The sequence below is a fragment of the Pseudopipra pipra genome, chromosome 5, assembly GCF_036250125.1.
Source record: "Pseudopipra pipra isolate bDixPip1 chromosome 5, bDixPip1.hap1, whole genome shotgun sequence".
NCBI classification, from domain to species: Eukaryota; Metazoa; Chordata; class Aves; order Passeriformes; family Pipridae; genus Pseudopipra; species Pseudopipra pipra.
The window spans coordinates 36022969-36046391 of NC_087553.1; the positions used below are offsets into that span (position 1 = coordinate 36022969).

General features: G+C 35.9%; 1 protein-coding gene across 1 annotated transcript in view; it reads left to right on the forward strand.

Annotated features, from left to right (window-relative positions):
- The window catches only part of PAWR (pro-apoptotic WT1 regulator), a 79649-nt gene extending 58636 nt beyond the window's left edge, over nt 1-21013 (forward strand). The window contains exons 4-7 of the mRNA XM_064655594.1: nt 766-800; nt 10003-10150; nt 11535-11639; nt 16123-21013. Coding sequence (XP_064511664.1) covers nt 766-800; nt 10003-10150; nt 11535-11639; nt 16123-16209 — 375 coding nt within the window. The 3' untranslated portion in view covers nt 16210-21013. The remainder of the gene's footprint in view (nt 1-765; nt 801-10002; nt 10151-11534; nt 11640-16122) is intronic.
- The last annotated feature ends 2410 nt before the right edge of the window (nt 21014-23423 follow it).

Sequence of the window (23423 nt, forward strand, 5' to 3'; positions counted from 1 at the left end):
ATATCTTCAAGAATTTTCAGAATGGATGGAATTTCTCTTGCATCTTGTTTTGAGAACTCATTTATTTCTTTGCCTGCAGTTAGTATCCTAGATAGACAGAATTTCATATTTTACCTCTATTTTTTTCTGGTAAAGGCAGTTGTTCAGTTCATTAACTCCTTAAATATTCTTTCCAGACTTTTTACGTATTTGCTGGAGGGCGTTTGGTTTATGAGTAATAAAATAATTGGTTCCTCTTCTTCTTACAACATCCTAAAATATATTTGTGGACTCTACTCTGTCAAATCTGAGCAGTTGAAACATGTTTAAATTTTTCTACTTGCCAGCTTCAGTTTTTGTTCCCATCCAGAAAGACAGCAGTGGTGCTGAGAAATTGGAACATTTTTGCTCTGTTAGACAAGTAGATGAAGAGCTATCAAAGTGCACAAGTGTTTCCATACTGTTAGTGGTAGTGAAGGCATGCTGGTGGCAGGTTGTGTGCTGTTGTGCATGCTGGGGGATGGAGTAAATGTATCCAGTTTTCAGGTGTAACTAACCAGAGGCAGACATTTAAGGCTTCTGATGTGGTGTTCAGAAGCAGTAACATGGTGACAATAATCCCGGTGTTGTCTACGCTTTGACAGCAAAATAGTGCAAAACTGAGTTGTATGGCAGCATGGGACTGCTCTTAACTGTAGACTTAGTTTTCTACAGAGTGGTAAAGTATTTTGGCAGTATAAATATAAGAAAAAATATTAATTAGTTTTTCCTTTTTGTTTCTTTTAGGACTCCTCCAGGATGGTTTCAAGCAGGTATAAAAGGTATGAGATCATTGTACACAGCAAATTTCTTTACATGTATAGTTCTGCCAGAAATAAAGCTGATTAAATGGATGTTTGTAGTAGAGATCATGGTACTGCTACTGTAGATACATAGCTTGATTTTGGGGTAAGGACCTGAAAGGTGCAGCAAACTTAGCCAAACCCCCCTATTATGTTACTATTTTCAAATAAATTCAGCTAGTATTCTGCTGGGACCTACTAGTGCAGAATACTTTCCCAAGCAAATGTCTAACTTGGCACATTGCCTAGGGGCCAGTATTTTCACAGTTAGTTCATGAACCACTTTATTCTGAAATTTAATAAAAGAAAATAATGTTGTTGTTCTCCACAGTTATACTGAAAGAAATTTCTATGGTTTTGTCATACTACTGTCCATACAACTGTCTCAGTTGTAGCAGATGCTGCCCACATGTAGCATGTCCTGTTTGTTATTTGTTTGTCTTTGAGTCAAGAAGGTAATGACTCTGGTCATTACTCCAGTTCTTTAGTCAGAAAAATATTTCAGAAGCCTTTGATGCACCTGACCAGTGTGTGAAATATTTTCCCATGTGGAATTAATACCAACACAGCTATCACAACTATTAGGAAAATGTTATGGTAACACGGGGTCTAAAACACGTCAACTGAAGCAAGACATTTTTGTAAACATATTTTTATTTGATACATGGATGCATTCTCTTTTAGATATCTATCTATCTATCTATCTATCTATCTATCTATCTATCTATCTATCTATCTATCTATCTATCTATCTTTTAGATGTGTGTATATATATACATATATCTATCTCATGGCTGTAGAAGAAAGTGCAAAGAGCACCTACCAATTATCTAGTCATCACTGGTGTATTTTCCACCCTCAAACTTGTTCGCCTATAGAATCGTGGAATGGGTTGGATTGGAATGGACCTTGAAGAACATCTAGTCCAGCCTCCCTGCCATGGGCAGGGACACTTTCCACTAAATTAGATTGCTCACAGCCCCATCCATCATGGCCTTGAACAATTAGAGGAAGGGAGCATCCACAGCTTCTCTGGGTAACCTGTTCTCTAGTCTCACCTCCCTCACTGTAAAAAATAATTACTGATCCTGTTATGCTTTAGCTTTCCTAGCATGGTGCTGCTGTTTTTTATATTTATATTACTGGGTTCTTGTAAACTTAGTTGAGTGATGCTTTTTATTGTTGTAGGGGTTTTTTTTAAAATCACTTTGTCACTGCAGAATGGGTGGACTTATTGTCACAACCTTAATAACTGTATAATTTCATGATTCATTTCTTATTAATCAAGCATGTTTTAGTTCAGTCTTCACTTCCTTTTTGGTTCCCATGCAGACTTGTATTGCTTCTTGTATCTGCTGAATACTTAGTGGTGTGTGTCATACTTTTGTGGCTTTTCATAAACCTTATCTCTGTTCACATGCTCTCTATACTCACTTGCAAAAACTTGGTTGTGCATGTGTAACAGTTCGTTTGGATACATATCCGGAATAAAGACAAGTGCCAGAAATATTCAAACACACAAAATATCTTTTATTACAGGGAGAATAATAATAATAGTAATAAACTTAGCAAGAGGAATTAAAAACTAAAAAAGGATACAAAATAACTGCCTTATCAGGTGGCAAATACTACGAACAGCATTTAATACAGTATTGACTAGTGAAAAGGGATACCAAAAAAGGATCTTAACACAATATTATGGATAACACGATATTGGTTAGTAAAAAGGGAAACTAAAGGAAAAATACTATAAACATAAAAGGGGAATTAAAGGAACACTAAAAGGATATTAAAAAGTTTGTTCTCTCAGTTGCTTCCTATCAAAAAACTGTGCTTACCCACACAGACAGGCCAGGGCTGTCAGGATCTGCAGCAGCTGGTCGGTGCCCGTGCTTAGCGGGCGTCCCCGCGGAGCAACACAGTCTCGGTGGTAGGATGAGTATCGCTCAAACTCAGCAGTCCTGACACCCCATTTTTATCAGTTCCACATTACACTACGTAGGGCCAGTAGGCAGTATAAGGTGATCCCTGAATGGCAGCCAAACACCACCTAATCATTACCTAATGGCAACAGTCTGTGCATGCCCTACTTGTAGGGCAAGGGGCAAGCGACCCCTGCCCACATAATCTTCCTCCCATCATCATCTTTCTCATCCCCATGTATGACCTCTACCATTGTGTTTCAAGGGTGGATGTATCTGTCTTGCAATATGTAGCAAAACCAAGGAAGAACTCAGCTCTGATAATAGGGGATATCAAGCTGACTTGCTAAAAAGCACAATGGACCTTACAATTATCTTGTGCCATGAAGTTACATTGTACCATACTCCAGCTGGTTTCACATCCTAATATGATTCCTTTCTCACTCCTCTATGCTCCATTGATCATTTAATTCAAAAGTACCCCCCTTACAGCGTGGGGGAGTAATAAATAGAAGTTTGCACAGCCACATTCGTAACTTATTTGAAAATAAGCTAATTCATCTGATTGGCATTGCAAAAATAGGAAGCACCAATGCTAGAAAATGCTAAATAAGACTTGGTTGTGCAGTCTTCCCTCAGTCAGCTTTAGTTATATGTGGGATGTAAGGTCACTGTCAACTTTCCCCATCAGGACTGGCATCACATTTAGGAGGAATCTGACTTGCTGCAAGCTGCTGTTCAATATTTTATGCATGTTGCCATCTATCTTACTTGTTGCACAGTCTCAAAACTTCATGTTGAAAGCAAAGGATTATTTTCTACTGTCAGCACAGTGCCTAGTGCTCACAAATACTCAGTGGGTTTTATTCTAATTGTACTTCCTGAGGCATACAATGCCCGCTGTGATTAGAGTCTATAGTATCTATTTAATTTTCCTCTATATTTGAAAATTTTTACCTCCCCTGAAGTAATTTTTCACTTAAGGGTACTTAAAGTGTGTCTCCCAGTGACTTCACTTTCTGGTGTGAATGCTGAAGGAGTCAGGACCAGAGTCGTTCTGGGCTTGTTTGCCACTTCCAACATCTGCAGTAGGTGAAGGTCTTACAGAAAGCAGCCTTCTCTCCAGTAATTCTTATCCAAATCACTCGGACCCCACTGAAGTCCCAAATACAGTTAGAAGTCCTTTGGAAACAGAAAATGCTGTTCTGTGATTACACCTAGAACTGGACTGTTGGTGTGTGAAGGCTGAATGGAGATCAGAAGCTGCTTCAAGGTTCAAATGAGCTTAATGTGCTTTTAACAGTTTTGGGTGTACTTCCTTAGGTTTTCAAAGCAAACTGTGAGAGCAAAGCATGTTCTCACATAGGGACAATCCCATTTGAAACTGTTACTTGCATTACTCTGACAGCAGGTGGTCAGTACTTCGTGGGAGAGAGGTTGTTTCTAGACTTTATAGACATTTGATAGCAAGAATAGAAATATGTTTTCCTAAAATTCTGTGTTCTGTTGTAGACTCTCTTTCCCATTGAAAGAATGAATTATTTGTTAGAAATTTTCAGGTTGGTTTTTTCCATCTTTACTACTCCTGCTTCTTCATTTTTTGCCCTCTTCCCCTATTGTTCCTCATCAAACATGACATTTCTTCATCTCAGCATTTTTCTTCACTTTGCTGGTTTCTATTTTCTAGGCTAGTTACATACCCTTTCCCTTCTCTCCCCCTTTCTCTTACATCCTTATATTTAATCACTGAGGTCCTAGTCTTCTGTTTGTTATTTTTCTGATTACTTGGGTTTTTTTTTTCTGTTTCGTCTCTGTCCTCTTCTGACTTCCAGTCCTGGGTTACTGATACCATTCCTGGCTTCCAGTACCTTTCTTTTGCCTTTCCATATAGCTGTTCTCATTTTTTACAGTTGGGCTTGATGATCCTGGAGGGTTTTTTTCAACCTCAATAGTTCTATGATTGTGTCTACATTGAGATACCCAGCCTCCTGTACCTAGCAACAGAAGAGAGACTTAAGAGCAGAGAAGTTTCTGTGATGTGTGTTCTCATAGAATCATTGTTTTCTCAATATGTTGTAGGACTCAAGGAATTGCACAGATTTTACACTACCTATTTAATCAGACACACTGGCTACTTTGCCTTATATGGATGCAGCAATCCATGGTTGAACATTTATATGACATTGCTGGGAAACCCTTTTCACTGAGTGTCCATTGACTGGAAGACTTGTTTACATATGAATTCTGCTGGCTGCTGTGTGTTATTCTTCTGTTCTGGCTGACGTGGACAAACTGAACTTGTCTCCTCATGCACTTAAATAAAAGTTTGTGATGAGGATCTTACTCTATAATTGTAGTCTGTCTTTTGAATTTACTTCAGAAATTTTCACACACCCTAAAAGTTTGTGGAGGGGTTCCTTTGTAGTTGCATGATTAACCATGTAAAATATTTTCAAAAGAAAGTGATGGTTTTGTTGTGATCTGGAGTGATACTGTGAGATCTATTAAAAGGATGACCAGAATCTGCAAGGTCATGCTGACACGAAGACCACAGGATGTGCATGGGAGCTGTGATGAGCTGTGTGTCCTAACTGTGAGCTTCACGTGTTAAAATGTATAGTTATACTTCAGTTGTAACGGCCCATATCAACTTCCTTTTCTTTAATTTTTCTCTAAGCTTTTCTTAGTGAGGTATGCCTCATTTTGGCCATTCCAAACTACTGTTCCTGAAACTGGGTCTGCCAGTTTTTGCCTTGCTTTGTGAGTTATTTTAAAGCACCAAGCACATTGCCATTAGTAAGAATGGTTTTCTGATTTAGGTCTGATGCTGTCAGTATAGTTGGTGTTATCACTGATTTCTCAAACAGGAGAATGACAAAGTGTATTCTGTTTATTGAAATATTTGAGTGTAATCTACATGTAAACATAAATTGTGTTTCTGTTGCATTCTGTGAACCAAAAAGCTTGTTTGCAAGTAGCAGTAAATCAAGATATGTATGTGGACAGAGGAATATTTTTATAAGCACAGAGAATTTGTTTTAGCAGCTTACTTTTAAGATTGTCTACTAGCTTTTGAACCAGTTTAGTTTCTTTTTAAAAAATTGTAAAAAAAACCTTGCAGATCAGGATTTAAAATAACTCAGAAGATTTTTGCATGGTTCATGGATCAGACAGATCAGCTGGATCAGTTTACAGAAAGAGATTAAAATCTCTTAGTAGTTCAGGGATGTATTCCCTCTATAAGTTTGTTTATTAGCAGAAATGAATACAATATAGTATGCTTTTATGGCTTCCAGTCAAAATGTCAGAGAGGATTATTTCCCCTTCTTCTTGGATAGTACAACATGTTAACCTGGATCCGTAGAGCTAGAACCATTTAGCACTAATTTCAGAAGACTACATTGTATTCAAGTTTAGCATTCATGCAAGAGTTGAAAAATAAATGGGGAAGTAGAGACCATAAGAAGAGAAGAACCCAGTGCTTCAGAGCGTTAATCGAAGGGGCTCTGAAGGAAATGTTTGAGCACTGCTGAAATTATCTTGCTCAGTGTTTTTTAGGTAACTATAAGACTTAAACTATAACAATTTACATTCCATTACACTAACCTTGGTCTCACTAATTCAGAAAAACCACAGCTGCAAAATACTGTTTCATAAAGCTATGCCCAGACTTGCTTGCTTCCTGTGTTTGGGAATTTTGCTGTGGAAGCATTGTCTCATCTAGCTTGTTACATTAGAATCACTACTGTGCAGATACGAACAGTGTATTTTAGACAGGGATCACTCAAGATGCTTTTCTTGACTTTTCTAGCCCCTCTTGAATCAATGCTAAAGACTTAGGTTTTATTTCTGCAGAAGATTTTCATGGTCGAAGTTGTACTAGCTGAACTTCTCACTGCCTGTTGTGCCAGTGCTCATGCAGCTGGACAAGGTACCACTTCAAGAAGCCAACCACTTGGCTGAAAGTTGATGGCTTCCTTTTACTTGTCTGCTGGATTGCTGCATCAGTTCCTTGAGTGGTTTCACACTCACCTGAAGGCCAGAGTAAGGGAAAAATGGAGCAGACTAGGAACATGCAGCTTTAGAGAAGACAAGACTTCTTTTCCTTAGCTCAACTCTGAAAGCCACAAATTTGGCTTAAGCAGTAACAAAAGTCCAAGATGGCCTATTTAGAAAAAATTGTCCTTTGCTGTTTCTTCCAAAGAATCTGTTAGCAACTGACTCGATTGCAGAGAAATAAGTAATTAGGCATTTTCAAATCGAGTATAGTTACAAGATTCTGGCAATGAAAATAAACCTGTAGTAATTGAACATGTTGTGGTTGAAATACAGTTTTGATAGGGTGATTTTAATTGGATGAAATGGCAAATTGGACAGTGCTTTAGGAAGACATTGAGAGAATCAAAGAGGCATTGGAAGGAGCAAGATTTATTTCACCTTTCTGTAATAATGCTTTAGAACCTGCCTCTCTGAATAACTGATTTTACTGTAAAGGAAATAACTAGAAACATTTTTCCAAAACAGAATTTCTGTTTCCCTGTAAGAGTAGTCAAACTGCAATGAGAGTTGATTTTGCTATATGGTTTTTATTTAAGTACAGCCAGGAGAAATCTTTTAGAAATATGTTTATATATCTGTATCTAATCTACAGGTATAATTCCACAGACTCATCTTTGGTGGTGGTGCTTAATAGGTATTTTCTCTTAGTAGAGAGACACCAAGTTCAGTGATACTGTTATTCTAGTCAGCAGTGCCCTGGCAGCCAGGAGGGCCAACCATGTCCTGGGGGGCATCAGGCAAAGCATCACCACCCAGTCAAGGAGGGGGATTGTCCTACTCTGCTCTGACCTAGTGTGGCCTCACCTTTGAATATTGTGGCAGTTTGGGGTGCCAGAATATAAAACAGACATTAAGCTATAAGAGAGTGTCCCAAAGGAGGGCCATGAGGACGGTGAAGGGCCTTGAGGGGAAGCCGTATGAGGAGTGGCTGAGGTCACTTGGTCTGTTCAGCCTGGAGAAGAGGAGACTGAGGGGAGATCTCACTGCGGTCTTCAACATCCTCATGAGGGGAAGAGCAGGGACAGGCACTGATCTCTTCTCTGTGGTGACCAGTGACAGGACCCAAGGGAATGGCCTGAAGCTGAGTCAGGGGAGGTTTAGATTGGATATTAGAAAGAGGTTTTTCACCCCAAGGGTGTTTGGGCACTGGAACAGGTTCCCCAGGCCAGTGGTCACAGCACCAAGCCTGGCAGAGTTCAAGAAGCATTTTGACAACACTCTAAGGCACATGGTGTGATCCTTAGGGTGTCCTATCCAGGGCCAGAAGTTGGAGTCAGCGGTCCTGATGGGTCTCTTCCAATGCAGCATATTCTATGATTTTATGACTGTTTCACATTTAATGCTCATAAAGTGACATATCTGAAGACTAAAATTCCATTCTTTGTTAAAGATACGCCTGTTGTGTCCTGGATGGTACATTTTTTCCATTGCTGTGTACTAGACATTGGTTATAACAGCACAAATAATGAAATTTTTATCTGTCACATTCCATATATTAGATTATGGGCTGATGCCTCCTTAAATGTTTTTTTAAATCCCATTTCCTAGAACTCTTCCTGATATGTCATTTGTACATGCTAACAGTGAAAAAGAATGTGTTCAGTAGGGTCTGCTGCCCAGTGGAATAGGCGAGGAAATTTCTGGGTGTAAATTTCAGGGAAAATACTGAAAAATTAAGGCATTTTCTGTATTAATGAAACCCTTCCTGTCTAGATATTCTTTCTTCTCATCTTCATGTAGGAGCTTCTGCCAATATCACTTGCTAGAGCTGAGTTGAGGTACTCCAATATGTTGACAATAGGGTCAATTTTTGAGTGATGAAAAATTGAGCCTTTTTTTTGTGTGGTCTATCCTTTAGACATTAGCAGAATACAACTACACATCTTCCAGAAAGCTAAATAATCTAGAATTTATAGAGTTAAGCTAAAATATTTCTCTTATGTTGTGTTGTAACATGCATATCCGGTCCTAGAAACGTTTTTTGAAAAATCTCCTGAATGAAGAATAAACAGTGCTAAATATGGTAATAACATTAAGCTACAAAATTCCTTACAATTGTGTCAGTGTGCCTTGGAAACTTCACACGTACTAGAGCAAAAGAATATTTATATCCATGAAAAGACATGCCTTTGCCAGATACTCCTGCTTTTGATTTGCACTATATCCATCTAAATCTGCACGTGGTCAGCAAGGGTTTTCTAAAGTTATGAAATGCAAAACTGTTAAATGAACGCATTAATCATATACTCTTCTCTGTTTTGAAGGAAATGTTATAGGGATGCTTGTAGTTCTTTTCATTCTTTTCCTAAGTGTTCTAGAAAACCATTGTATACATACTTCAGCTGTGTGATTTTGCAGAATCACAGGCTGAGTGAAGTTGGAAGGGACCTCGTCCATGTCCAGCATGTCCAGTCCTCTGCTCAAACAGGGACAGCTGGTTTTTGAGGACAATCTCTATGTGGCTTTTGAGTTCCCTGGTGAAGATAGAAGAGGGGATTGTTTGTTTTTGGGTTGGTTTTTTTTTTTTTTTTGGTCTTTGGCAGTTTGACTGTTTATTTTCAAAGTCTAAGAAGTATAGTTTTAGTGAATTGGAGAGGGAAAGATCAGTATCTCTACCTGTTCCCAGGGCACTCTGTTCTGTTGTTCTTCATTTTTCATTAGGTTCTGTGTTGAAGGTAAGTAATATTACGATTAGGAAGAAAACAGCTATGGGAAGAGCACTGTTAGTTTTGTGAGTGAAAATGGTTGACTTCTTATATATATTTTTAAATTAGCACTGGTTTTGTATATAGCAACCATAGTGGAGTACAGGCCAAATCCATAGTTCCTGAAAAGTCAGTTGATATTCTTCTTACGTTTTGGACATGTACTTGTTTTTCATCCTTTATGTATGCTTGGTTTCAAACTTTACTCCTTGAAATAAAATTATTTAGCTTGGTTTTTAATGTGCACAGTTCATGAAATTTTAAAAGTAAGATAGGATAAACATGTGTTTAAAGTCGATTACCCATGTGGATGAGAGCTGCATTATCCAGGTATTCGAATCTTTGAGGCAGCGAATTTAGCGAGTTCTCAGCCACACGTTTTCTGCAGTTTATTAGACTGACCCGTTGAGTGCTTTGGAAAACAGTTTTGTTACTGCTATCATTTCCATTTAGTTAAATGTATAAATAGGTGTGTCTGCTCTTTGACTTTCATAGCACAGCTAATGCACCAGAAGATGACGCTCCAAATAGATATTCCCGAACAGAGAGGACAACTTACAGCAGATACAGCAGGGATGCAAATTCTTCTGGCAGTTCTCTACCAAGTAACACTTTGGAAAAGAGGATTGAGGAACTTGAAAGGGTAAGTGCCAACTAACCTCTCCATGGCATACGTCTGAAATAAAGTACTTTCAAAAGTCTGTGGGGAAATTTACAAGTAAAATACATAGATAAATGCTATGAATGCTTGGAGTAGCATTGATAAATGCTAAATGCTTGAAGTACAGATAGTTATGTCTATAAAAATGTATAAAGAGTCAGGCTGACTGAGAAGAATGTGAACTTTCAAATCATGGATGTTTAGTTTTCATTTGGTATGTAAGTGAGAAGTAGTTGAGGTAAAGATAACAGAGCCAGCAGTGCTCTGTGTATTTCTCTTTCGTACCTCATGACACACCAAGAAAGAACAAATATCTTGGGGGAGGGAAGAAGGGGCTCACTGGCTGTTCAGAAAATTAGCAAACCTGTTTCTGATCTACTTATGGTTTTGGATTTTTTTAATGTATCAAAATATTATAAAATTTATTGCTATCCAGTTGTTAAAGTTTTAAACATTTAAAATACATATTTAAAGCAGTTTTCATTATTTCAGATTAACTTCATACAAACAGTTTTGGGAAAATGTAATAATGTTAAAGCTGAGTTTTTCATGTAAGCCAGTATTTTGCTAAATAATGTCACCTGTGTAATTTATTACTAGCTTTTCTGTCTTCCTCTGAAGTAGATTTTTTTGTGGGTACCTTGCCAAATATTCTTTAATTGTATGGATCAGTTACTAAGTAAACACAATTTGAATAGGTGTTGGAACGGGTGAAAATAAACCGTATTTTGTAGAAATTACTGTTTTTTTAAGACTTGAGGAACCTGGGTTTGAGTGAAGTACACCATAACCCTCCCTTCTAAATCAGCTTCTTTCTGAAATACTTAAATTGCCACTAACATGAAAAACAGAGGAAGATTTGAGGGCTGTCTTTCAGTATCCTGAATCCTGACTTACTGAATTCCTAATGAACATTTTCATTTTTTCTCACATTCAGGCCCATAGATCGAACATTTAGTCTTCCTTCCTTGCTAATGGTAGTTAAACAAACAAAAAACCAAAAAACCAACCATAAATAAGATTAAGCCTCCCAGTATAAGAAATTTGGAAGCTCATACTTTACATTTACTTCTTCTGTTCTGGGCCCCTATCCAATTTTGGGTTCATGCTTAAGTTAAATATTAATTAAAACATTATCATTTGAATCAGGTATCACACAGATTTGCTGTGGGTAAAATATTATCTTGAACGTTTCTTTAGCTACTTAAAATGTAAAAGGACTTGAAGATGTGGATTTGACTTGCTGTAGGAAAGGAATTATAACTAAGTGTGTGTGGGTTCTTCTTTCTTTGTTTTAAATGGTATTAAACTTTAAACTGTCTCTTAAAAATAACATTTTCAACTTCATTGAATATTCTGGTTTTAGGAACTTGCAAAGGAAAGGCAGGAAAATGCAAGATTAATGAAGATGACGCAGGACAAAGAGGAACTAATTGGAAAGCTGAAGGAAGAAATTGATTTATTAAACAGAGTAAGCAAATACTTTCTTATGAGGTTCTTTAGAAAGAGGGGATAAAAGTCTCTGCATTCTCTGTTCTGTTCTTCAGACACCTGCATCCACTGAGTGGAGTGTGAGGGATCTTTTGTATTGCATAGATCTCAAGAGGCATGTCATAAGTTATATTTTTTTCCAGGTAACTTGTGTTTGTCATGATTAACTTCTCTGAGTTCTGTGTTATTGGAGTGCCTGATTTTGTTGTTGCTCTAAGTGTTCATAGAGCAAGGTTATAAAAGCAAAAGCACTTGACTGTCCCTTTTCAGATTCAGTATGTAGAATACCAAGAAACAATTAAGTTGGGGTTTTGACAATTTTCTCAATAAATTGTTACACAGGACTTTTTCAAAGTAATTAGAAATTTAATTTCATTTTAGCCAGCTTTTAATTACTAATAATAATTTAGATTCTCTTAAAAAAGACTTGGGAGCAAGTTTTTTATGTTCTGACACATATTCTCATACTCTTTATAGTTGATCCCAAGTAAAAGCAGAACAAGTCAGAAGGCAGGACAGCTGAGGTAGCATCACTCAGGCAAGGTATGAAGGCAGGAAAAGAGGGGGTTAGAAGAATGAGACATGCTTGGAAATGGAACAGGATGAGAAATTTAAAAGTTAATAGAAGAAAGTTGCCCCAATTTTAACAGAAATTCTTTTGTAGAGTGGATTAGTGACCTCATCTTGCATGTCCTGGCTCAGGTGTGGAGCCTGGATGTACGAGGGATATATGCGTCTTCTAGTCCAGTGCAGATATGGCTTTGGTCAATGCAGCAGTGAAGGGAGGCAATAACTCTGCATGAACAATGTCAGAATCTCATTTTGCATCTCTTCATCTATGGCAAAGAAGGACAGCATTCACAGGTTTGCAAACTAATCTAAGAATGAAAGGAGATTATTCTGAAACATATATTTTGATTTTTTTATGAAGAAAGTTGCAAGTGAGTCTGGAGGATAAATGAGGTATTGCCTGTTTTGAAGAGACTTCTATTTTAAGTGAGGCATTGGTCTTCATGCTGTTTTTCATTCTGCAAAGAATCTGTCACATCTAAGATTATGACATTATTACAGTCAAGGCAGGTGTTCATTCCTTCTACATAATGGATGGCAAAGCTATTTAATATGATTAGTCATGTCCTACTTCCTGCCTCAAAGGTCAGAAAGAACAAATCAAAGTAACCTAAATCACTGAAATCTTGTGGTTTAGGACTATGACAGAGGTTTGCTGTTCCAGAAACAATGTTATTTTTTTCTGCTATATTTGAAGTATGATGTCCTAAATTAAATCCATGAAGTGTCTAGCTAGAAACCATCTTTGAACATTTGTAGTAAAGTCAGGCAGTGTCTGTGCCTTGCCTGTGTTAAGGACAGTGACAATTTCTGCTTGTTACAGGAAAGTAAACATTGAACAGAATATAGTCCTTTCAAAAACCACTTTATTATACTATGACTAAAACTGTACCTTTCCATGAGATCTACAAAGCCATCTTATTGATGCTTTCTTGGTAGATACTTTTAAGCGCAGAAGAGGATGGAATTTTTTTTTCTCCATGAGATCAGCATTCTTCATAGCTTTAACACTGTCTGTTTGCTTCATTGAGTGCAAGTTATTTATGTCCATGTCTCTTGGGCTTTTCTTAATGATCAAAAAGCTGCCTTTTGTCTTTGTGACCAGCATAGTTTGTCTTTTCTAAAAAGTTTGAACCCATGTCTCAAGAGATGCTTCCATTAAAACAGATTCAGCTTTACTTTCTTGTTTATTAACTCTTGGATATATGTTTTCTTCTATATTGGCTATCCATGTGGATTTAGAAAGAGAAAAGCCGTAGAAATACTACATCATTCTGATGATAGAAAGTTATGGAAGTTAATAGGGCAGTTATATTTGCTTCAGGTTTATTATCATAACTGAGAACACAAGAGCCAGCACTTGGACATCCATATGTTCTTTGGGGAGTGTTAGTCTGTAGACCTAGCACTAGGTTTGGATGCTTTGCATGGAAGAACAGTTGTGATCTTCAGCCTTCTGTTCAGATAGAAGGATGTTCTGAGGACTAAACTTACCTTAGGGACCTTATGCAGAGATCTTTTTAAAAATTTTGCTCGTAGGCAACCTAAATAGAGGTGTCTAAATTTGAACATCTACATGTTCATGGTATTTCTCCAGATTTTCTGTTCATCAAAATATATAGTTATTGCATGTTGAGATGCATGGGTATGGAAAGAATTTCATGTCAAAGACTCTAAATAACTTCTTAAAAAGCCATTTTACTGCATAGCTTTCTGACTGCTCAGTGCATATTAAAGAAATGCTCTTTCTACAAGTTTCAGTCAGTTGATGACCATGGATGAATCCTTGATTGTCTAAGACCTTGTGTTGCAACTGAAAAACTGTTTTTCCAAGAATCCTGAGCTGCATTTATATTGAGGAACAGAAAAGGCCATAAATGGCATTCTCTCATTCCATTACATTAGACATTAGACATTAAAAGTATGTCTGCCATGTTCTTTGTAAGAAAGGGGTAATTGCTTCATTAAAACTTCAAATGTCTGAAGGGAAAGGCATCTCAAACTATTTAAATATTTGTAGGCAAAGTTCAACTGTTGACTAGTTTACACTTAGTCATCTCTGACCTCAGTAAGATGTCATTGTAGTTAAAAGTGTGTTTGGAGAGGGTCTGTCAATGAGGATTTACAGTCCAGTTAGTGTCAGTTGTATAGTTATTGGTTCTTTTGGTATGTGAAGTCCAAACTTTCCTGCTATTGCATCTTTTTTGCTAATAAGCATAAATTAGCGGTGTAATTTTGAATAAGAAACTTTAAACTTCAAAGTGGCAAAATCCCCTGCATCTCTCAGCCCATTGTTTCTGTAGATATTTAAACTGCAACAGTTATTTTTCCTGGCTCATATTCAAGAGTCTCTTACTTGTAGTAATCTTTGGAATGTTATTTTTGCAGCATAAGCATTTCACAAACTTGTAATTTTTTTTTTTTTCTGAGTCAGTTGCGGTATTTTAAACGGAGGGTCTTTAGGTAAGCTTTAATTGAGGCATCCAATGGCTAGGTTAACAAGTTCAAATAAAGTATTCTGTATATTAAACTAAAAAACCAAACCAAAACAAAACACACATTTTATTGAAAATATAAAGTGTGTTTCTTTATATTAAACTGTATTTATAGCATCAAAACTTTGCATATTTTGTTGTTTAAGCCACTTGTATCTGTTATGCTGGAGTGGTCAAATGCTTTTCCTGGAAGTCATTCATACTGTGACGCAGCATTACTTCTGTGAAGCAAAGAGGAATTTCTGCTAGCGATTTCTTGATTCCGATTAGAAAAACAATAAAGTCATTGCAGAGGTATTGTGGTATGGATTTTGGCTTCACAAACTGAAGAGGCTTTTAAAAATGATTATACCAATTAAACACATCATCTCTAGCATGCACTTCTGGAGTGACCTCACTAAAAAGAAATAAGAAACTGGGCTTCATATGTCAAATGCTACTTAACAACTTAAAGAGACGAGAAAGAAAATCTTTTACTACTTAAAGCAACAGGAGAGTTTTGCAGACTTGAATCAAGAGACATTAAGATTTCCAATGAGAATTCTGGTTCTTTTTCCTTTGCCTTTCATTAATTTTTCTCCTTAGAGTGCTGTTCTTGATACCACTTTTCTGTTTTTCTTTCTTTGTTTTGTTCACGTTCTGTTTCTTCCATGTGTTTTTTTATAGAGTAAAACTACTTTTGCTCAAGTAATACTTGCATTAAGCAGCCATTTTCACTGGTTTTCGGTTTAAAGGCTTGAAAAGACTTGGTAGGAAGTGAAGAAGTAAAATGGGAACTGGATAAAAATGGTAATTTGTGGAAAAGAGGCAAACATTTGGGGTGAAAGCAATCTATTTAGAGCGCTCATTATTATTGTGTGTGCTGTTGGGTCTTTCAGCGGTTTAGACAGAAGTTACAGAATCCATTTTAATTTTTTTCACAGAAAACAAAAAATGGACAGGCAGATCTGTTTCTGAAAATATTGTTAGTTAATTTAAAACACAAAGCAGATCTTGCAGTAATAATGAGTGATGTGTATATGTGAGTGGGATAATTGCAGACAAGCACAGTCTGGGAGAGCAGAGGCAATATCTGAGTAATGCTCTCTCTGTATATGCCAGAAAAATAATCACACCCATCCTATTTTGGTTTCTTTATTCATTAATTCCTGCTGTAGCTTTAGTCTGAATGTATTTCTATTTAAAGGTACTTGTATGTGGGAATATAATATTAATATTTTGTAATTACAGTAACACTTGGAAACTGGCCGGTTTTAACAGTTGTAAGGGTACCTACTGTGACACTAATTCTTCCCTACCCCATCTTCTTCATGTCAGAGCTAAGATGCTAAATTCCTACTGCTACTAATTGAGAGTTTATGTTCTGGGAAATGATTCTTCTTCTTTTTTTTTGCACAGGACCTAGATGATATAGAAGATGAAAATGAACAGTTGAAACAAGAAAATAAAACCCTCTTAAAAGTTGTTGGACAGCTGACAAGGTAGAAGATTCAGACCTCAATGAGGAAAGATTTAAAAACTACTGAGTGAACATTAAGGTCAATGTAGTAATACTTCCTGTGTGTTGCAGTATGTTATAATAACTGTTTGTATATTTATTGTTAGGAAACCAGATGAATGTTTATTTTCATAGTACTTGTTCAATGAAATGACATAAAATTTGGGGTATATTTTTAGCTTTCTTTTCACATAAGCATAATTAAATTTTTTGATGTATTTCAAAATATTAAGTTCAAAAATATTTGGGTTTTGTATCTTCAGATTACATCTGCATAAATTGCAATAATTTAAGATTCATAGCACCAAGATCACTTTCAATCCATGTGGGTGTATATTTTTTAAACGAATGGAAGCAATACATATAAACTTTGTTTACAGAGGTCCAAAATATATATTTTGGGAAAAGCTTCCTTTTTTGTTTAAACAGCTGTAAAGTGGATGCCTTATTACTGATGTATAACATTTTGCAGATTGATGACTTGCTCTAGAACTCTTGTATGTTGAAGTTTTTTTTACTGTATCTGAAAGATTGACAGTAGTAGAAAGTAGCAATTTTTTTTCTGTGTTTAACAGTATTCTGTCAGGAGGGGAAGGTTTTATTGAAAAAAAAAAAAAAGCAAACACAAAACACCAAAAAGCCAAATAAATCACCTCTGGTATCAGCATTAATAAGTTCTTAGAATCATATTGAAGTTGTGCACTGCAGTTTATTTTATAGCTTTTGCGTTAGCAATGAAATGCAAGTTTGCAGTCAGACAATTTGTTTGCTGTGTTGAGAATTTAGACAAAGCCTGGAGCTTTCATTTTAGCAGACACTTTTGCAATACTCTCCTGCTTAAAGCTGACATCTTAAAATTTGTAGTGATCATAACCAATATGAGTTTTTTGATTCATTTTTTTTAAGCTGAGTGAAAATTTTTGTACATAACAAAAGTAGAGGGGCATACTAGTGATTCATGCCTTTCTGAAACATCGAATGGTATAAAGACCCCCTTTTTATCCTTGATTTTAAACAAACAAGGTGTTTAAAAAGTACCTGGTTAGATGTTACAATCCAGTTATGACTGTACTTATTCTTCTATAACATGATAACAGACAAAATTTTCATTAGACTTTAACCACAGACCTCAATTAACAACTCTCTTCTTAAAATTTTTGTTACACTGAATTTTTTTTTGTACTTTGTCATCTTAATACAGCGTATTTTTCATTCTGGATCAGATTAAATGTACATGTCCTTTGAGTCAGGACACTAGAAATAAAAATATTTCAGAGAGTCCAGTCTTTTTCTTACAGTACTGAAGTTTGGTGTCAGAAAGTTGCATGAATATAGTTCTTGTCACTTTAAAACTTAAAGTCAATGTTAAAATATAACAATATAGCAATATTGTTATATTTTTATATATATAATATATATAACAATCACCTTTTCAGATTTTCCAGTTGTTTTCATATTGTGTATTTAATGACTGTTTCTTAAATTTAAAATCCAGCTATTACACCTTGGATTGTTTTGGATATAGGATAGGTTATTTTGCATTTGTGCATTCTGATGAGGAAGAACTTTTCAAAGCTTTAAAATATTTTTCAAGACACGTAGAGTCCAGGATGCCTCGGTGTTTTCCTTCACAGTAGATGAGATCTCATGGGACATCATTTGAAACCTTTACTCAGGCGGTTAAATGGTATGAGGGTTTGTATAGGCCCTAGAATATACACTAATGAGTATTGTTTGTAATATTACTGAAACAGTAAGAAGTCCCTCAATTTAAGTTTCATGAAATTGAAAATTTCAAGTAATAAAAAAGTCAGTTGAGATGTATGCCTTTTGAATAAATATGAAACTTTCTCTGGAAGAACATCTGATTTCCTTCTCTGTTTACTAGGTAGGAAATACACACACTGATGTACAGCATAAGATGTCAAACATATTGAAGCAACATTTAGGTTTTACTGCAGAACACACAGATAGCAATATGAAGTTGTAAATGAGATATTTCCTGAACTGTGTTTCATATACATTTTAAACCAAAGAAAAATAACAACAAAACATAAACAAGAGTTACTTGTCTTCATATTATCTCGGTTTGCATGTGTGTTGACTAAAAATTAGCAACAGTAATGCCAAAATTAGAATTATTTATTTTACGTTGGACATACAACTGACAGAAGTATTTGGCAGAAATGCTTCTGATACCCTGCCTTGAAGAGACACTAGCAAGGGAAGTTTGCAAATATTTGAAACCAGTATAATTCTCTGGCAGAACATGTGAACAAAACCATTGTGAACTCACACATCAAGTGCCTCGGGACCTTATTATTGCTGTGTGTTATTATACAAGTCTAAAACTCTTCATTATTTTAAAAGTTCCCACAAATTGTATCGTGAAGCATAACACTTCTGCTGACAGTTTGGAAGATTTAGAGGGCTTTTTTTGGAAGAAAATGTGTCAATAACAATTCATTATCACTCTTGTGAGAAATTTAGTAGATTCTAGGAAAAACTATGTATTATATAGAGTGTTAGTGATTGTCTAGTTGCTACTTGCCATTGTCCTTTTATTTCAGTAGGGTACCTTTAGAGTCAAGCTCAAACATAGGATATGTTTTTATCCCAGGTGATTTAAAGGTGTTAAGTTACTACCTTACTAGCAATTCACTAACCCATGGCCAGTCCAACATCTCCGTTGTTCTCAATTCTGTGATTTAAAAGCAGAGAGACTGATGGAAGTGGGAACCCGTGTCTCTTGGGAAGGTTATATGATTCCTGAATGACTCTGGTATTAACATACCTAGGCCAAGTTAATTTACTAGGGGTCTTCTTTTGGTGGGTGAGGGGAGGAGGATGTTACTATGCAATATTAAGTGAATGGGTAAGTCCTCTGGAGATTTCTGAACTTTCATGTCTTAAAATTCATGCCAAACTGCTTAGGTCAACCATGTGTGTTTCTGGGTAACCAGAGTCATCTAGGAAATCTAAACAGGAAAGTACTCTCATTGACTAAAGCAAATAAGAGAAAATTATTTTCATGATACTTTACTATGAACATCACATAATTCCTATTTTGATAATGCACAATGGTGGTTCTGTTATGGTCATATACTGTAGTACAGAAAAGCAGAACTACATGCAGAATTGAAGGTTAAAATTGTCCAGAAATATTTTTATCATTGATAATGTGCACTAATGGTTGAGGGATTTATTCCCTAAAAAAGCATTTCAACCATATTTAGAAACTGGTGAATTTTATAATGAAATTAAAATGTCTCTCTCTTCATTTTTCAAATAATATCAAGTGTTTCTTGATATGTATATTAACTGAAAGTTAATATACAGTCTATATTTACAATTGAGTGTTTTTTCTGTCTTTAAAGCAAAACTTTGCATGGTTAATTGCCAGATTTGTATTGACACAATTGGAGATTAATTCTGTTGTATATTGGCTCTGACTTTGAGCGGTAGAATGAGAAAAGAGGATAACAAGAAATAAATCAGTGACTTCCAAAGTGGGAAGTACAACCTAATTAAGGATTTTTTTTTTTCTTATCCAGCTGTACTGAGAATTAGCTGTGGAAAAATTTGTGACTGGCATAAGCACTACAAAAGATATAGTGGGTTTTGTATGTCAAAAACAACTGATAAACCTACATCAAAGCTCTTTTCAACTTGTATCATATCATTACACCTTGGAAACCTGCAACCTTAAAGGATACCAAAAGTAGTATTGGAGATCAAATTACTTATTAACATTTTACTAGGAGAGCAGAGTTACATGCCTCCAGACGTTTTATGGTTTTCTGTATGTTCTGTATGGCTATTTTCAGCTTGAATTGCAACAAATCAATATTAGTTGCCAAAATAAAGGTAATTAATTACTGGAAAACAAATACCCAATTAATAAATAAGGATACCATTACTGAGTGTTAGTATTTCTCGGACTGCAGACCTCTTATGAAGATGTCGGTTGAGTCTCTTCGTGTGCGTCAGTATTAACAATCATAAACATCTGAGGTTTTTAATAAGAAACAACTGTTTTAGTTGGAGAAATTGCCACTGCAATCCATGACTTCGTTTTTAAGTACTCGTAGCTGCTGAGACTAGGGAGGTGAGGATTATACTTAAAAATTTTGTTTAAAGGGAAACAAACTAGTTCTGGATCTTGTAATTTAACTTGATCTAGAAGTTCACTACGGATCTGTTCCATGACAGTCTGTCTGGCGTAAGTACCTGCAAGAGGTATTGACACCAGCAATTTTAGAAGCATTTCTACTTCTGTTATTAAGCATTTCTTTAGGACTACTTAAATATATCCAGGACAAAAAGAGCATTGGTGTGTGTATATAACTGATGATCTTCCAAGTATGTTGACTTATTGCAGCAAATCTCTGTCAACTGTTTCTCCTTGTACTGTAGCAGATGTTTATTACCTTGGTAATTTAATCTTTTTGCTTTTATTTCTGTATTTCTAATGTAACTGTTCTTGTTCAGGGCTAGTTGTGATTTTTTCTATTCTGGAAGACTTGTGATAGTTGAGTTTTCCTCTGAAAATAGTCTCACAGTGCGGAGTAATTTAAAAAAAATATTCGTTTTGTGCGTTTAGAAAGTTTAAGCATAATTAAGCTATAAATAAATGATATCCATTTAAGTTTTGAGCATTGACTAGCTATGGTGATACTTGTGGTATCAAATTAAAAATGATGTTGAGATTCTTAGTATTGCAGGTAAAAGATACATGTTTAATAATAAAGAGTGTGTGCCTTTTTCCAAATAAAACAAAATCCTTTTTAATCCAGGCTGACTACTTATTGTCTTTAAAGGAGAATTAATACTGTCTGTCTAAAATTCTGACTGGATTTGTCACCCATACTGGGAAGCTCCCAGCCTGAACTGCTAGAATTAGTTTACGTTCACATTTGAGTTTTCAAGTGTGAATGTGTTTGCAGACACATGAGAGTAATTGTCTGCTTCAGGAATGTAGTGAGTATCCTTCCATCTGTTAGATGGAAATGATCCTTTCCCCTACTTCATAGTAGTATAACCCTTCCCAGGAAAAGGAAGGATGCTACAGTGCAATTTCTGCACAAATGAAGTGAATTGATTTAACTTGATTTAACTTTTGAAAGTTCTGTATAAATACATGTTCTCTTCTCCTGCACAAGCAGAATCATTAAAGACAACGTCCTTTTCATTCGTATCTGCAGACTGCACATAAAGAGGACAAGTGAATAATCGGTAAACATCAGAGAGATAACTACTGTATATATCACAGTTCATCCTAAAGTTTATAATGTTGTTGTTTTAGAACAACTTGAAACATGAATACCACAAGCAACCATGCATTCAACACCATGGTTACTTTATGGATAAGACATTATGAGCATTTTCACTTAGTAAATTTAAAATATTAGGTGAATTTCATTTAAATTCAGTTGACTTCCTTTATGAAATCATGGTGGCTTTTAGATTTTGCTTTAAAATACAAAATTATGTCCTTTCTCAGTTTTTGGCTTTGGCATTTTAGATTTCTCAGTCTTGCTGGGAAATTTTAGCTCCAAGTGCATGTGTCTGTTCTGTGCTCTTCCTTTAGTCATTGGATTTGCCATACAATAGCTACCTGATCTTAGCACTTGGTATGTTTTCCTGTGGATGTTCTAATTTTTCTCTTGCAGCTCATCTCTTTCTTTTTTTGTGATTTTGGTGTCTTCTTCTTTCCCTTATTCTTCTAGAAACCTAAAGTGGTATCTGTAAAGTGTAACAATGTCCATAAATCTACTTGCTGGATACTTCTCCTTTCTTAAACAGACCTCAAATATTTATGTGAAAAAATTTTCTCATGCGGTGAAGAATTACACTGAGAAGCATTCCGCTGCTGGAAGTTGCTTTGGGACACCAAGAGCTTACCAGGGGTTTGAGAGGGATTGAACATTGACAGGATATTGAGACAATCCGATGCACTTGTTGTACCATAAAAAGTTCTGTTAGTCTCCAACTGTTAAAAGTGAAACCTTGTAGGAATATCACGTGTTAGAGTAATGCTGATGTACGGAAAGCATTTCATACCACATAAAAAGAGAATGTTTTATTTTCTTAAGCAATGTCAAGTCTCCCAGGCCTTTTCTTAAAGTGAAAGTTGCTGCCTCCAGAAGACTTTTTTCAACACCTTTAAATTGGTTTCATTTTATAGTCTGACAAGGGTCCTCACCTCAGCAAACCCAAAACATCCAGGCCATCTTTTTACAAGCACTGGAAGTTAAAATGTCTTTGGAAGAGTTCTAGGAGCAGATTTGAACGTTAAGCACTTAAAAAGAAAACTGTAACTCCTTGTTTTCTTTTGAGCTTTGAGAAGCCTGGTCTAGTGAAAGGCATCCCTTTGCATGACAAGGGAGAGTGGAACTAGATAACCTTTAAGGTTCCTTCTAACTCAAACCATTCTGTTATTCTTTATTGAAGAAAATCTGGCTAAAAAGACAACACCCAGGAGTGTTTCGGAGTGACTGCCTTGGTAGTCATTGATGGGCTTCTTAGGGAACACAATTGTCACTGCAGGCTGAAGTACTGCAAGTATAGCAAAGAATAGCAACAAAGTTGTAGAAATGTCTTACTTGCATTTTCTAGTAGTTTGGGCCAAATGGTGTAAAACATGGTTAGTAATTAGTGATGGGATTATAGTGGATGTTGCTAATAAAGGAGTGGGAGAAGTTTTGCTTTTTTTATCTGTGTTTTAGACTTCTGTTAAGAAATCTTTCTGTGATTATAATTGTTGAGAGGTTGAACAGTGAACTTTGGCAATAATTGTGTGTAAGTTTTAGAAAGAAACTTCGAGGTACTAAGTGCCATCTTTGGTATCTTTGATGCTTTTGAGTCTTTGGTATTGTTTTGTGGTAAAGCTCTGTTACAGATAACAAAAGATAAAAGCCTTATCTGTACTGCAGGGATAATCCAAGTCTACATTGATTTTTAATCAATATGCTATAAATGTTAAAGAATATTAAATAACATAGGAATCAAACTGTGTTTTCAGATCTAGAATTTCTTTAATAAGGGAGGCAATGGAAACGTATGCATATTTTCTGGTAAACAGAAATGCTGTTGAAAATGAAGAGGTTTTATGATTGATTGTCTCATTGTTGACCTCTTTAGGTGTTACGGCTAATAAAACCTGTGCTTTCTGAAATAGCAAAAGGACGCACTTAAAATG